Below are 16206 nucleotides of genomic sequence, written 5' to 3'. Positions count from 1 at the left end.
GAGAAAAAAAAACCTGCCCTCCACATCCAGGAGTGCAGACGGTGTTGAATAAAAGATTTTCCCCTCTTTAATAAATCAAATCTGCAACACACTGGAGTGTGCAAAAAGTGAAGTACAATCTGTGAACGATGACGCGATCACAGCAGAAATATTGGAAGGAAAGGGAAAAGTATGACCTTGAACGGTGATTAATACGTCGTCGACGACCTTCTGTACTGAATCCTTGTTAATGTGACTGATCGAGTTCCCGCTGTATGTTACCCTGTTAGAGCGCAGCCGACCACATACAGTGGTGTGAAAAAGTGTTTGCCCCCTTCCTGATTTCTTATTTTTTTTGCACGTTTGTCACACTTAAATGTTTTAGATCATCAAACAAATTTAAATATTAGTCAAAGATAACACAAGTAAACACAAAATGCAGTTTTTAAATGAAGGTTTTTATTAAGGGAGAAAAAAAATCCAAACCCACATGGCCCTGTGTGAAAAAGTGTTTGCCCCCTAAACCTAATAACTGGTTGGACCACCCTCAGCAGCAACAACTGCAATCAAGCGTTTGCGATAACTTGCAATGAGTCTTTTCCAGCTGTGGAGGAATGTTGGCCGACTCATCTTTACAGAGTTGTTGTAATTCAGCCACATTGGAGGGTTTTCCAGCACCAACCTCCTTTTTAAGGTCATGCCACAGCATCTCAACAGGATTCAGGTCAGGACTTTGACTAGGCCACTCCAAAGTCTTCATTTTGATTTTCTTCATCCATTCAGAGGTGGACTTGCTGGTGTGTTTTAGATCATTGTCCTGCTGCAGAACCCAAGTTGGCTTCAGCTTGAGGTCACGAACAGATGGCCGGACATTCTCCTTCAGGATGTTTTGGTAGACGGTAGAATTCATGGTTCCATTTATCACAGCAAGTCTTCCAGGTCCTGAAGCAGCAAATCAGCCCCAGACCATCACACTACCACCACCATATTTTACTGTTGGTGTGATGTTCTTGTTCTGAAATGCGGTGTTACTTTTACGCCAGATGTAACGGGACACACACCTTCCAGAAAGTTCAACTTTTGTCTCGTCAGTCCACAGAGTATTTTCCCAAAAATCTTGGGGATCATCAAGATGTTTTCTGGCAAAAATGAGACGAGCCTTAATGTTCTTTTTGCTCAGCGGTGGTTTTGGTCTTGGAACTCTGCCATGCAGACCATTTTTGCCGAGTCTCTTTCTTATGGTGGAGTCATGAACACTGACCTTAACTGAGGCAAGTGAGGCCTGCAGTTCTTTGGATGTTGTTGTGGGGTCTTTTGTGACGTCTCGGATGAGTCGTCGCTGCTCTCTCGGGGTGATTTTGGTCGGCCGGCCACTCCTGGGAAGGTTCACCACTGGTCCATGTTTTCTCCATTTGTGGATAATGGCTCTCACTGTGGTTCTCTGGAGTCCCAAAGCTTTAGAAATGGCTTTAGAACCTTTTCCAGACTGATAGATCTCAATTACTTTCTTTCTCATTTGTTCCTGAATTTCTCTGGATCTCGGCATGATGTCTAGCTTTCGAGGATCTTTTGGTCTACTTCACTTTGTCAGGCAGGTCCTGTTGAAGTGATTTCTGGATTGAGATCAGGTGTGTCAGTAATCAGGCCTGGATGTGTTTAGAGAAATTGAACTCAGGTGTGAAAAACCACAGTTATGTTTTAACAGGAGGGGCCAAACACTTTTTCACACAGGGCCATGTGGGTTTGGATTGTTTTTCTCCCTTAATAATAAAAAACCTTCATTTAAAAACTGCATTTTGTGTTTACTTGTGTTATCTTTGACTAATATTTAAATTTGTTTGATGATCTGAAACATTTAAGTGTGACAGACATGCAAAAAAAATAAGAAATCAGGAAGGGGGCAAACACTTTTTCACACCACTGTAGACCACTCAGACACTTGAGATGCTGTGTGTGTGTGTGTGTGTGTGTGTGTGTGTGTGTGTGAGAGTGCGTGTGTGTGTGTGTGTGTGTGTGTGTGTGTGTGTGTGTGTGTGTGTGTGTGCGCGTGCGTGCGCACCTGCCTGATACATTCAAATATGATACACCTGCGTTTTCTGCTTTACTCATTGATGGAATATGGAAGAGTTGTGTTGTACTTCGTGGAGGTATATTCTGCAGTACTTTTGGGAGAGTCCTGCTTTTCATTTTCCCGTCTCTTCCTCCCTCTGACTCAGACATGTCCCCGGAGATGTATGAATGTTGGTTTGTTGGGTGGGTGTGTGTGTGTGTGTGTGTGTGTGTGTGTGTGTGTGTGTGTGTAGTTCTGGACCAGTACCACTGTATTAGCTCATTGAAGCCACTCGGTCCACCAGCTCCGGCCGTTCCAGACGTAAGAGTCACACCCTGTTAGCTCAGCTCATACGCACACATTTCAACTACGTACTCTTTCTTCAGGTTCACATTTGAACACAGACATGAAACATATATTTGCAGAAGTTTCCACTGGAGTTTCTGGAATACCGTGGAATTTTAAAAAGTATTTTTCCTGACATACTTTTAAACTAAAAGTATTGAATATCAGGGACATTTTGTTTGCAGCTTGTTTAAATTTGAGTTTTAGTACACTCACTCGTGCAGCGTGGGAATTTTCAACAGTATGGCAGATTTGACTGACGTTCGAATGCAACACCAGGAATCGTATCTGCCGGCTGTTTGCTCATTTGACTAAAGGATGAACGTGATTAACGTGTGCGTCTGTTGAATACGCACACTAACAACCACACTGATGGCTTCTATCCAACAGCAGTTTTGTGTTGACGTGGACGACTCTCATTGTTAAAGTGCGGCTCCTTCGGACGACGCCGCGGTTACGACAATAGTTCGGCGGTCTCTCCATTTCTGTCACGTAGCAACCACATCTCATATCTTATAACTCGTGCACTCAAAATAAGAAGTAGAAGTACATGAAATGAGACGCAGCCGTTTGAGCTCCAGTCCGAACGGGCCGGTAAATGGTCGTTCCAGTTCGGTGAACAAAGCTTCTGCCTCAGAGTGTTTCTGGGCTTGAAGTGCGTTTGCTGAAAATCCTCTCCGGTTTTATGGATCCCGGTCACGTACCTGCACTTTGGGAATCACGAATCCAGTAGGTGTTGAAATCTCATGCAGAGTATGTGAAAACTAGGACCTGCTGGTGGCGCTAGAGGGAAACTCAGCAGAGTGACGTGTTGATCGTCGGGAATCGGCCGTTTGTTTTTGAGGAACACGGTGATAACGAAGTGCCGTCGCACTGTCGGAGGCCGTGAGTCTGTCGTTTGAGTGGCCGAGCTCCGTTGTCTTTGTTTACACCCGAGTGCGACCGTTTCAGACATCAGCGTGAAGTCACTCCCTCCTCCGCTCCTCGTGTCTCCATTCAAGAACGGTGACCGAAGCAGGGCAGGATATTGGTCGGCCTCAAACAGGAACCAGGTGCATCCTTTTGTTCAGAGTTGTATTCTTTCTTTCTTTGGATTTCCAGTTCATTCAAAAAGGCCTCCAAGATAAACTCAGTTTCATTCTGCATATATGGAAATTTCAACCTTTTAAACACGACTGAGCAAACACCATCTGATCATGAAGATATCTCCACTTTTGCTTACTTTCAGTGTTTATCAAACATGGAAAGTAACAGAGGACATTTACTCAAGTAGAAGTACAGTTATGAGTTACATGTGCTTCACTTGAATTTTTCTACTTTATGCTCAAAGAATTTCTGTCCTTTTTACTCCTTTACATTTATTAAACATTTAACCACTGAATCAGTTGTTTCCAACTATTTTGTCATTTGACAAGGTAAAAAAAAAAGGCAGTGATTGGTTGAGGTTTAAGGATTATTAAACAAATTTTGTGTGGCAGAATTGTACTTTCCATCTCTCTTTTCCCATTTTTTTCTTTACATTTTACAGTCTATCACCCTCCTGTCCACCCGCACACTTTGAAGGACAGTTAGTTAGTTTATTTATTTGTGATTGTTCTCTTTTCGTCTTTTCTGACTTTTGTAATAAAACAAACTTATCCCCCCCCCCTCCCCCGATGACGTGAAACATTCATCTTGTAACCTCTGAAGTAAAACAGCTTCAGAAAATGTGTAAATAAAACAAATAAAGAAAAAGTAGTGTCATTAATGGTACATTCGTGGCATTTTTCTTTTGCGGTGTTAAAATGGTTGTTGGTTGCAGTCTTATAGTTCTTCTCATGTTGTGCACTGATACTTTTGATCCAAAAAAAAACCTAAAAACTAGATTGTGATTTGATTTTGAGGCCCGCAAAGTGACAATTAGGTAATCTAATTATGCAGATCCAGGTGATGTCCTACCCCGGGATCTTTACGGGCCCCTGGAGGCCCCCTGGACAGTTGCCTGCTCGACAACACAGCTCTGTTGTGACTCAGCGGATGGACCCTCAGAGGTTATCGGCTGCAGCTCCCGTCCCCCTCCTTCTCCCTCTTCCTGCCGCTGCCGAGACACTGTTAACTTGCACCAGGCCCCAGCCCACCACCCGGGGCCCAGCCCACCGCCCGGGCCGCCCAGCCCACCACCCGGGGCCCGGCCCACCGCCCGGGCCGCCCAGCCCACCACCCGGGGCCCAGCCCACCGCCGGGCCGCCCAGCGGAGCCGCTGGCCACGTCTCAACACTCCGCTTTGCACACGAGCGGACGGAGGAGCTCATTTCTCCGAGCAGCTGCAGTCCGAGGACAGCGGGGAGGAGAGCCGAGCTCCGCGGGGGTGTAGGGACACAGAGAGCCGGCTGCGTCGCCAGTCACCACCGCTGACCACCACACAGCTAAAGGTAAGATATCTTTACATAATTAAAGGGGAAATATAAATGAACAAACATCCCACGCTTCGCTTCTTTTCAGCTCGGACCGGTTTTGTTTTTTGGTGGTTCGTGTCGCGAGCTTTTTTCTTTTCTTTTTATTTTTTTAACAACGGAACAAATGAAGCGACGCACTTCAGTAAATTTATCTAAAAAAAATAAAATAAAAAATAAAAAAAAGCACATTAACTCACACAGAAACGTCCCTATCTTTTAACCAAACTTTTTAGTTTATGAAATATTCTTAATGTATGACCCCCATGAAGACACAGGGGGCTCCAGAACACCCCGTTAATCCCCTTTAAGCCAGCCTCGGTGTGGAGGACGAGCAAGCACCGCTGGGACACTTTATATTGTGTGACCTGATCAGGACTTGACAAATACGATGCCTTCATGGTATTCACATGGAGACATAATCAATTATCAATTCGTGTTTTGTCGTCTTGGTGTGAGCGAAGAACATATTTGATCATTTCAGTGCTTTCTTCAGACATAATACAAACTTAAATTTGTGCTTTCACAGCTTTTATAACTCGTGAGTGTCTGTGCCTTAGATCTGAATTTATTTGATCTGAATGTTCTTAAAAGGTTATTACTTCTTTTTTTTTTAATTTCCACCTGAACAAACATCCCCAAACTTCAATACCAGCTGCGAAACTGTGACGCCACGATACACCAGCTTCGGCTCTTTCCGTCAGAGAATTTAGAAATATAATCAGTCACTGTGTTCACCAGGTTGGAGTGAAATAAAAAAAAAAAAAAAAGAACTCGAACCGGGTGATTTGTTCTGTTCAGCCCTTCTTTTATCCGTCCTCAACAAGTCAGTTCAGACATGACGTGGCTCCACCTGGGAGAAATGCATAATGATTAAACCGCATGTGGGAAATGGCCGGAGGATGGACAACCCCTGGTGGTGCCGTTCACATTGACATTGAGAGTCAAGGGTCCGACCCGCTTCGGGAGGTGGGTCAGAAAGGGAGTGTAAATAAAAGTCTTAAAACAACGAGTCAGTAAAAACGAAAACTTAGAATGAATCTGGAGTCCTCCTGCGGCGTCTCAGTTTGAAGCCCGACGACTTGACTTCCAATAAATCCTGTAAAGGAGGACGCGGTCGTGGTAACGTGAGCACACTGTGTACGAGGAGAGCAGCAGCCTAAATGTTTCCGTGTCAGTTACTCCCAACATAAAGGGTAGCCGTATCCCGGGGCAGATTTTTTTTTTATAGTTTCTAGAGGGTATGTGTGAAAAGCTTCTCTAGTAATAAAAACAGGAATTTCTATTTGATTAAAAAAAAAAAAAAAAAAAAAAAAAAGGTAAGTCAGCTGTAACTGTTCTGACTGAGAGTGCATGAATATTAGGAGGCAAAAGCTGAAGTAGTGGATGGATTGTTGAATTAGATAGAACAAAATATAAATTTATGAGCTGCAAATAATAGATTAAATGGACAGCTAAAAATAATGAGTAAAAGGTTTAAATGGCTAAATGGAGGAATCAAATATATTACAGCTTTTACAAAATATGTAAAATGAGAGTCCCATATGATGATATAGACCTGATATCGACATATATTCCACAGCCTTAACCGAATGTAATGTAAATATTGGACAAATGGGCTTTTATAGAATTACTGGTGTTGAAAACCATTCAGTTTTTATTTAGTATTCAAGATGTTAGAAAAATTACTCGGAGGCTGTATTCAAAATCAAACATATCGGACATTTATTCTTGCAAGAAGGAGCAAATACATGTACACTCAAAGAAAGGTGTCCAGCATTGCTCGAAGTCCTTCCTCCGTAGTTCAGCTTTTACCTGTAGGTCCCTGACCTATCTCCTAAGTCCCCGACTTAGTTACCTGTAGGTCCCTGACCTATCTCCTAAGTCCCCGACTTAGTTACCTGTAGGTCCCCGACCTATCTCCTCAGTCCCCGACTTAGTTACCTGTAGGTCCCTGACCTGTCTCCTAAGTCCCTGACTTAGTTACCTGTAGGTCCCTGACCTATCTTTTGCACATGCGACTTTTAGTTTACCTAGTCTATTCAGACTCTTTAGTTTACCTAGTCTATTCAGACTCTTTAGTTTATATGGTCTACTCAGACTCTTTAGTTTACCTAGTCTATTCAGACTCTTTAGTTTACCTAGTCTATTCAGACTCTTTAGTTTATATGGTCTACTCAGACTCTTTAGTTTATATGGTCTCCTCAGACTCTTTAGTACAGGTCCCTGACCTATCTCTTTGGTACAAAAAAAATTCTTACCCGGGTGTCCGACGTTTGATGGTGAATCAGCCTTTCTCTAGGATCCTGTCACCCGTCCTCTCTCCAGTCAGTCCTGGCCTCACCAATGTCCAAACTGTTTCGATAAGGAAACAGGGCGGAGGTCTTTCCTCAGGAGTCCCAGACTGCCCCCGTGCACGATTTCAGGCTACTTCTGGAGAGAAGAGGAGATGCTGGGATCCGGCTCGAAGGACCATTTTATGTTAGAAAAATTACTCCGAGGCTGAATTCAAAATCAAACATATCGGACATTTATTCTTGCAAGAAGGATCAAATACATGTACACTCAAAGAAGGATGTCCAGCATTGCTCGAAGTCCTTCCTCCGTAGTTCAGCTTTTATACAGTGTGACAAACAGTTGACAGTCACCCCCACTTCCTCTCGTATGTCCGGTTTTGTAGATATTAGGGAGTGAGGTCGTAGGTCACAAGATAAAGGTACAGAGACGTTGCAACTGAGACTATACAACCATGTTGTGCAACAGATAGACCAACATTTGACAAGTATGACGAGTTCATTATTTTTCCATCACATGAAAAGAAAAATGTCAGTGTCATTCAATAAAAACATCATAAAGAGCAGAGTTAGTAAGTAACTCAGGAGAATAACATCCTGCTGTCATCCTACTGTTTCACCTGAGTTATGTTACTTTGGCAGCAGTAACAGAGGTGATGTAAAACACAGAGAAGTGATTTAATGAAATACAAACAACAAACAGCTGTTGAAGGCCTGTTTTACATCTAAGTGGTAACAAACGGTCTAAAAGGCTGTTTTGTGTTTTATCCGACCTCTCACATTGTTACTTTTCGGTACAAGCGTTGGCTCGGTGTTCGGCACACTTAATTACAACGCCTTCAACCCTTCAACCAAAAGTTGACGAAGTGAGAATCTTTCTTTATTGAAGAAGACTTCCCGGCTGAGTCGTTTATTTATCCTCCGAACACGGAGCTCCGTGCAGCTGCACGACATCCCGAAACAACCCCGAGACTCCGCGTCCGTGTTCCTTCAGGCAGACAGCCGAGTACAACCAGCTGCATGTTTTTATTTATTTATTTATTTTTTTGGGGGGGTGGGGTGTAGATGCGTCCTCATAAATAAGCAGAACAACAAATGCTTGAGGCGTAACAGCTTGCAGCAGGTGGATTCTGGCGGCTCACTCTTTTATACACTCTTTACCAACAAGTGACCAAAATGCAGTCCAGCAGAGTGTCTTCTTCACCTCGGAGGACGGATCTGTTCCCAGATCAGCTTCAACACCAGAACGTTTGCACGTGTTGCTGCGTAAAAGGTTTGAATGGAGTTCATCCATTGATCGTTGATTTCCAGTCGTTGTTCAGTGCGTTGTCTGGTGTATTCAGTCGTACGGTGTGTGTGTGTGTGTGTGTGTGTGTGTGTGTGTGTGTGTGTGTGTGTGTGTGTGTGTCTCCGTCCCGACCGTAGAGGACTAAAACCTGCGCGGGTCTCTGGAAACGGTCTTTTATGTGTCGGAGACAGATCTCCAGGGTGAAGGTATTTTCACGTCATGATTTTCACATTTTCGAGTTGTCAATGACTTATTTCCCTTGTTTTCGCCGGTGCCAGGTAGTAATGCGTCACTGCGGCCAGATGGTGGCAGTAACGCACCCGAAAGCTGTTTTGCCAACTGACATGAAAGAACAGAAGAAAATAAGGAATTGCCACCGGGCTCCGGTAAAACGTTTGTGTCGCTACAAGATCAGAAACTACAATACAAAGAGGAGAAACAAGCAAAACGACTCTTCGAAATACGCTCTGAATTATTTGATTTTTTTCTTAAAAAAAAAAAAAAAACTCAACCGCGTACACACACACACACACACACACACACACACACACACACACACACACACACACACACACACACACACTAATATAAAGAGATAGGCCGTTTGCTCGGTGTTGAGTGTGCTAGCTTTACCTCCATCGTTTTGCACAGCACCTCCTCTTTATTTATGTTTTGAATTCGTGACCCATCCCTTACAATTGTAAGGTTGACGTTTCCATTTCCAGGTGTACTTCTGTTGCACCTTGCATGGCGGCTCTGTCGCCACGGGTTACTGGGATGCAAAAATAGTAGATCGCTTGGCTATAAACAAAAGCGCTTCACAAGTGCAGATCATATGATAAATGTACCACAGCTTGGCGCAGTTACTTCCCCGAGTTTATGGGCTCGACAAAGGAGTTTTTCTATCTTTCTGTGTGGTTTCATTCGTCTTGTGTGTCAGCGAATATCTAATAGTATCTTCGCTCATGCCCATCCCTACTTTGAACCAGATCCAAATTGAAACCAACCCAGAGTACACACAAACGTACGCGCATAACAAAAGGTGTGACGTTCGGATTGTTGTGGTTACGGTTGCTGAGAATTGAAACTGACTTTCTGCAATATTGAACTTCTGATAAAATGGTGATGTAACCTAAACGATAATCTGCTATCAGATGGATGCATCACGGAGGGAATAAACACTTGCAGTACTAATATAAATGCCAATAGAAAACTCCTCAGACTCTTTCCGCAATGACCTCTGACCTTTTTAACCTCTCGTCTGGTTTCTGCGGTTCATCTGCCGCCTCCGTGACAACGCAAATTTGGGTTAGCGTTTCAAATGAGACGGCGCCTTCCTTTGTGAGGATGGGAGGCCTCGTGGTGTTTTATTGGACCTGATACACCGGTTCTCCAGCATTGTTGTGGTGCAATATTAAACCTGCTTTGTATTTAAATTCCCTTTCATTTCCTCTGTTTGCAAAAGCTGTTGGCAACTCAAAGTGGCCTAGATTTCAAGGAAAGAAAAAGGCATTTGAAAATGGCCATTACCTGGAACCAGCCCCTCTGAATACGAGCTGCACCCACTTAGAGAAATTAGAGTCTGGCAACACATGAGAACTGTCTGGGTTTGTGCCAAACAGTTATTTAGAGGGTTTGGGTCTTTGCAAGCTCTTTGGAAATGCAGCAACACCAGTTTGCTTTGACTTAATTTGGAGTTTGTAGCAATGATGTGATGGAGTTCAGAGTAAAACGTATTATTGATAAAGACTGCGAGTGTCTGTGTGTTGGTCATGGGATGGACTGGCGACCATGTCGATCTGTTCTCGTATTAGCCCGAGTTCAGTTGGGGATCAGCTCCAGACCTCTCGCGGCCCTGCTCAGGATAAAGCGGGTACAGATGATGGATGAACAGAATAAAAATCGTGCAGTGTATGTTTGTTTTTTGTTTTGTTTTTTGTTTTTTAAATGACTTTACAACCCTTATGATAGAATTAAGAGTCAGAGAGATATATGGAGCACAGTGCATAAGCAGACAGGAAAGACCAGACAGGAAAACGCGCATCTGGGCAAATTTAAAATGCATGATGGCCGTCCAATTTTCTGCTGCTGCACTGAAACGCTGGCGGGAAGAGGAGCATCTTTAGAGTCCCTGTTCTGGATTTTTTTTTTTTGTTTGTTTTTTTTGTTTCGTGCTTAAACGTTGTTCAGGCTGTTTCAAACCTTTTGTTGTAACACCACAGAGAGCATCTCGTTGTTTATTATCTGTTGTATCTCAGCCGCTGGAACTTTTATGACTCATCGGCTGTGAGTGCAGCACTTCATGCAAAATGTTACAAGGCATTTTGAGGTCTCTATGATGCAGTGTAGTTCAGCAGCAGCGCTGCCTTCGCTTACACCCTAAATAAACTGATGAGAGTCACATTTTGCATCCACAGTTGAATGCCTTGAACAGATCTCTCTGTTGGGACAGTCAATCAAAGGTATTAGAAAGCCAGACCAATTATGATTTACTATAAAGTCAAAGAGACGCATCATAAAATACTTTTTAATTATCAAAATCTGTAATGAAGTTAAGCGTCTAACACCCACATTAAGTTCATCTCTGATTCCCAACATGTTTAAGACTTTAGACTTTATTAATTGGCAGTGTTATTGTTCATTTTTGTTCGATGACTTATTTATTCGTATAAAAACGGCGGATCACACACCGAACTGTGTTCCAGTGACGCTGCCAATGTGTTGTGTAAAAGGGTTTTTATAGTTGAGAGGATGATGAGGTTAAACTTTAATGACTAACAACATTATAGAGGGTTTGATGGAAACAGACGAATGTGAACTGGATTGTGATGGGAACAATAGCAGCTGTAGAAGTGAGAGACTGAATGACGGAAAGAAGAGGGGGGTGGGGGGGTGGTACCTGTCAGGAAGTTTGGTGTTTACCTTCGTATCCCGAGGGTCTGACGGTGAGGAGCCCCTGTCGGGACTTGTTCAAAAAGCACAACACATTATGTCACGCTCACATGGATCCCCTCAGTCAGCACGGAGGTTGATCTCCCACCGGCAACTTTGAACGATACTCTTACACACAACAGTGTCTTTTTGCTTTTCACTGATTTGTGAATGAAATAATTGAGCACCTCAAAATGTTTCGCCAGAAACTTTGATGCAGTTTTATTTATATAACACGAAAGCGAGGCAAATGTCATCTCGGGGCACTTTAAATGGTGAATAATGACACTGCCAAAGGAAAGTGTGTACAATGTGAAAAGTATCGGACCAAGTACAGAGCCCTGTGGAACTCCTTGACTAACTCTTGTTTGTTTGGAAGACTAATGGTGGACATGAAGAAATTGGCCTCTATCCGATAAATATGATCGAAACCAGCCTAGTTCACTTCCTCTAATCCCAATGGTATGTTCCAGTCTCTGTAATATAATGTTGGTCAAATGCAGCACTGAGATCCAGCAGGACAAAAATAGAGATGAGTCCGTTGTCTGAGGCAATGAAAGGGGTCAACGGTACCTTTCACCGCGGCTGTTTCTGAGCTATGATGCACCCTAAAGCCTTCATATCACTGAATATGCAAAAACATCACGGCATTAAAACACGAGGATCACATTATTCTCGGCGGTAAATATCCATATTTCCTTTCTACTTTCCTACTGTCAAGTGATGCACATGTGGATGGTTCACTGCTGGACTTTATGTGCCTTTATGTCCTCAGGGGATGAGCTGATAACTCCGCTGACCTCGATGCGCTGGCTTTTGAAACATAAATGGCATTAAAGTTAACAGTAGCTGACAGGGCAGAGTTCAAGTTTGTAAATGGTTGTTTCCTTTTCCAGGACTTCATGTCTAAAAAAATGTGTCATCCATTATTTTAAGGTATGCTCAGTGACAGATTAAAAAATATCAGTTTTGGTTGCATATTCCTTTAAAATATATACGTGCAGTTTATCATTTAATCATTGATTCATATATTTTTCTCAGGTTTTTGGAGCTGTTTTGGTGGTCGGGGGGCAAATATTTGACTAAAAACTACATTTTCACATTGGACTATTATCATTACAATATTTATTTAAAATACACAAGTGTAATAATAATAATCACCAAACATTGGTAAAACAAAGCTTATAGTGAAGCTGTGAGGAAAAAAAAAAAAAACACTTGGGTGTTATAATTCATACAGGTTCATTCAGATTTAAAAAAAATAAATACAAGACATTAAATTCTGTGTCAGACACATTCTGGATCATTTTAAACTATATCTTTATGACGTAATTATAAACTGAGCAAACTGAAGATGAAGTTGACGTTCAGTTGAAAGCTCCAGAAAAACATCAGTAAGCTGACGACTAAGATTTGCAGTTTAATACATTTTCATAAAGAAAAGATTCTCTTAAATACCATAAAAGTCATGTTGAATCTGACGGTGACGTCCGTCCACCTAACAGGATATCACATGTATACGGTGCTTCCTCCGAGTACCTACATTAGATAAGAGCAATAATAGAGTCATAACTGCTACTGGAGTTATTTCAACATTTGTTGCACATCAGTAAAATGCTTCCGGTAAACTAATTACAGAAGCTCCTCCTGTGTTTTTAAATGATTCAGATCGGATCACATGAAGTGAAGAGTCGTGATTGTGAAGGATGCTCCGTCACCTCCTTTTGTCACGCGTCTTACTTCCTCCTCATCTTCTCATCTTGCCTTTTCCTTCTCTGACTGGTTCTTTCCGGTCAGACACTCACGTTTCAAGTGGAGGTTTGATACACTTGTTCAAACAGGAAGTCAAAATTCCTGCACGGAGAAAACGGGGACCTCCACTGGAGAAGGTTCCTGTGAACGTCTAGAAGCCGTAATGCAGGAAATGCAAAGGCAGGTATGAAGTTAAACTCTGCATGGATCTGACTAAAATTACAATATATTAACTTGACATCCAACAAAAAATGAACTTCCACGGCCGCTGACATTTCCATAAACGTCAGCAACTTCTAAAATGTGTTTTCACGCAGTGAATCACAACATTTCTTTGTTTGATTGGGATAAAAAAAAATATTAAAAACGATCATCAGTGCTATCAACAAAACACATTTATTTTTATTTCTGCTTTTGTGCAGCTATTTCTTACCCCTTGCCTTCATTACAGTTTGCATTAGTGGTGTGAAGTAAATTCATCTGTGAAACCACTGACCCGATGATCTTAAGCAACGGGGTAGGAGGGAGGGAGGGAAGGAAGGAGGGAGGGAGGGAAGGAAGGAAGGAGGGAGGGAAGGAAGGAAGGAGGGAGGGAAGGAAGGAGGGGAGTCCATTTGTTCAGCTGCTGCTACGAGCTGATCTACAGGGAGAGTTGTGGAAACGTGCAGGTGTCCGGCCTAATATTTCTTCCTCTGTCTTCTCTGCAGCGGACCGACACACAGCTCCACACGGGACGATAAAGAAGAAGCTCCACGCCAGGCAGCCGACCCGGAGCCATGATGCCCCGCTGCAGAGTGAACCTCGGCACCATGATCTTTCTGGTCATCCTGCAAGGGGCGGCGGTGGTGCTGTTCTGCGGCTGGTACGTCCAGCTCAGCCCCTGCGGCGCCGCCCCCTCCAGCGGCAAAGTCCACGTTCTGCTGCTGTCGTCGTGGCGATCGGGCTCGTCCTTCCTGGGTCAGGTGTTCAGCCAGCACCCGTCCGTCTTCTACCTGATGGAGCCCGCCTGGCACGTGTGGACCAGGCTGGAGAAGCGCAGCGCGCGGACGATGCGGATGGCCGTGCGCGACCTGCTGCGGAGCGTCTTCCAGTGCGACCTCTCCGTGATGGAGGCCTACCTGCCGGAGAACCACAACGTGTCCGCCCTGTTCATGTGGAGCCACAGCCGAGCGCTGTGCTCGCCGCCGGCCTGTCCCCTCACGCCACGCAACCAGTTCAGCAACCAGACCCTCTGCATGCAGCGGTGCAACGCTCGCGGCCTCCAGCGGGTGCAGGAGGCCTGCGGCACCTACAGTCACGTGGTGTTAAAGGAAGTGCGATTTTTCGAGCTGGAATCCCTTTACCCGCTTCTGCAGGACCCGAGCTTAGACCTCCGCATCATCCACCTGGTCCGAGACCCGCGGGCGGTGGTGCGCTCCAGGGAGGAGTCCGCCAAGGCCTTCGTGAGCGATAACGCCGTCGTCCTGGAGCAGAGGAACGTACCGCCGTCCGAGGTGCAGTTCCAAGTCATGCAGGAGATCTGCCGCAGCCACGTGCGCATCAACGAGAGGGCCGTCGTGAAGCCGCCGCCGTTCCTCAAAGGCCGCTACAAAATGGTCCGCTACGAGGACCTGGCACGCAACCCGCTCGAGGAGATAACCGCCATGTACGACTTCGTGGGCCTGGAGATGAGCGCGCAGCTGCAGGAGTGGGTCTACTCGGTGACGCACGGGAAAGGAAAAGGCACCAAGAAAGAGGCCTTCAAAATCACCTCGAGAAACGCCGCCGACGTGTCGCAGGCGTGGCGCACCGTGCTGCCGCACAGCAAGGTCAAGCGCATCCAGGAGCTGTGCAAAGGGGCCATGTCGCTGCTCGGCTACCGGACGGTGAGCAGCGACAAGGAGCAGAAGAGGCTGGACATCGACCTGCTGGTGCCCCGGGAGCCGTATCAGTTCAGCTGGTTGCCGGCGAAAATAACAGCGGTCAAGTGAGAGTTAGAAGTCGTAGGACAAAGACGTCGCCGGCGAGAGAGACTACGCAGTCCGTTTCTGTACTTTGCTCCCGGTGCGAGGCTGAACCGGGTACCGCAGACCGATCGATCCGCTGAACCAACGGGGGGAACACTGGCACGACGCTCGGGGGGGGCACAGCGGCATTATCTGAAACACAAACAGAGTAGTTGGTGCGAGGGCGAAATTTTGGGATATTTGAAACTAAACTGGGAAGCAAACCGAACATCTGCTGACGTTCTGAGCTCCACATCAGCAGCCACATCTGGCAAAGGTGTAAAACACAAACCAGTCACTAGATTTTATAATCAGCATTAGTCTACGTTCACGGTGTTCGTGTACCAGCTGTGGTCGTAAATTTGCATGCGCTCACATGCAAATAATGCTCCTGGAAAACAAAGAGAGAATTTCACGGATGACTACATCGTCTGTTACATGGAGCTTTTCTAAAGAAGCAGCAATGAGAGTAGCTTTCCACTTCGTCTGCACAATTTGTGCTCGGTGCAGCCGTTCTGGTGGCGACAGGGAGTCTGAACGAATCCATTTCATGCAACATTAAAGTCACCAAAAGAGTCCGTGTTTGCGGTTCTGATGTTTTGTTCAGCTGCTGCCATGAAAACAACGTCAACTCTGCTACTTTTGATTTCGTAGTGTTTTTTGTTTTTTTAAACCGGGCATCGTGCCAGTGTCCCCGTCAGGCCTGATCTGTGATGAGGAGGAGGATGAGGAGGAGGAGGAGGAGGAGGAGGAGGACGGGGTTGTGGTGGGGGGGGGACGGTAATGTCACTGAGATGGGATGTTTGTTCACGGTATGGATCTTCATCCGGGACGGTCAGGAAGCACGTTTCCATTGTCAGCCAGAAAACAGCTTCACTCCTCGCTGCAGCAGCCGGTGGATTTATCACCACGTCATTTTACATTTTTCTGTTTGACGCTTCATAATCGCTCGCGTTAACTTCACTGCACTGTGGAGAAACTGAGGCAGACACAAAGAAGCCCGAGTTATGTTTATTTACCTCCGTGAATATAGAAAATATTGGATGGGGGAAAAAAAGAATTTGCTGTATTTTACAGAAACCTGCCTCAATATGAATAAATCTTTGGCTCCATTTGACAGAGACACCGAGAGACAGACAGGAAAGGAAGA

The 16206-nt window shown here is 44.7% G+C and overlaps 1 protein-coding gene across 2 annotated transcripts; it reads left to right on the top strand.

The window, feature by feature from the left end:
- The first annotated feature begins 4636 nt into the window (after nt 1–4636).
- chst6 (carbohydrate sulfotransferase 6) lies at nt 4637–15774 on the top strand. Of its 2 annotated transcripts, none has more exons than XM_069162703.1 (2): nt 4637–4785; nt 13779–15774. In XM_069162703.1, the coding sequence occupies exon 2, from the start codon at nt 13848–13850 to the stop codon at nt 15039–15041; it is 1194 nt and encodes a 397-aa protein (XP_069018804.1). In that variant the 5' UTR covers nt 4637–4785; nt 13779–13847; the 3' UTR covers nt 15042–15774. The 2 variants fall into 2 exon arrangements, with proteins under 2 accessions (XP_069018804.1, XP_069018805.1); XM_069162704.1 differs by lacking the exon at nt 4637–4785 and adding an exon at nt 8294–8373.
- Nucleotides 15775–16206: the final 432 nt, after the last annotated feature.

The sequence above is a fragment of the Embiotoca jacksoni genome, unplaced genomic scaffold, assembly GCF_022577435.1.
Source record: "Embiotoca jacksoni isolate LCO1_2020_lvr unplaced genomic scaffold, fEmbJac1.0.p SCAF_3, whole genome shotgun sequence".
Classification (NCBI taxonomy): Eukaryota; Metazoa; Chordata; class Actinopteri; family Embiotocidae; genus Embiotoca; species Embiotoca jacksoni.
The sequence above is the reverse complement of the archived record's forward strand: the minus strand, read 5'-3'. Positions and strand labels throughout refer to the sequence as shown.

Bases quoted from the DNA above. Each gene is read 5' to 3' on its own strand.
- chst6 (XM_069162703.1), top strand. From the start codon at position 13,848: ATGATGCCCCGCTGCAGAGTGAACCTCGGCACCATGATCTTTCTGGTC.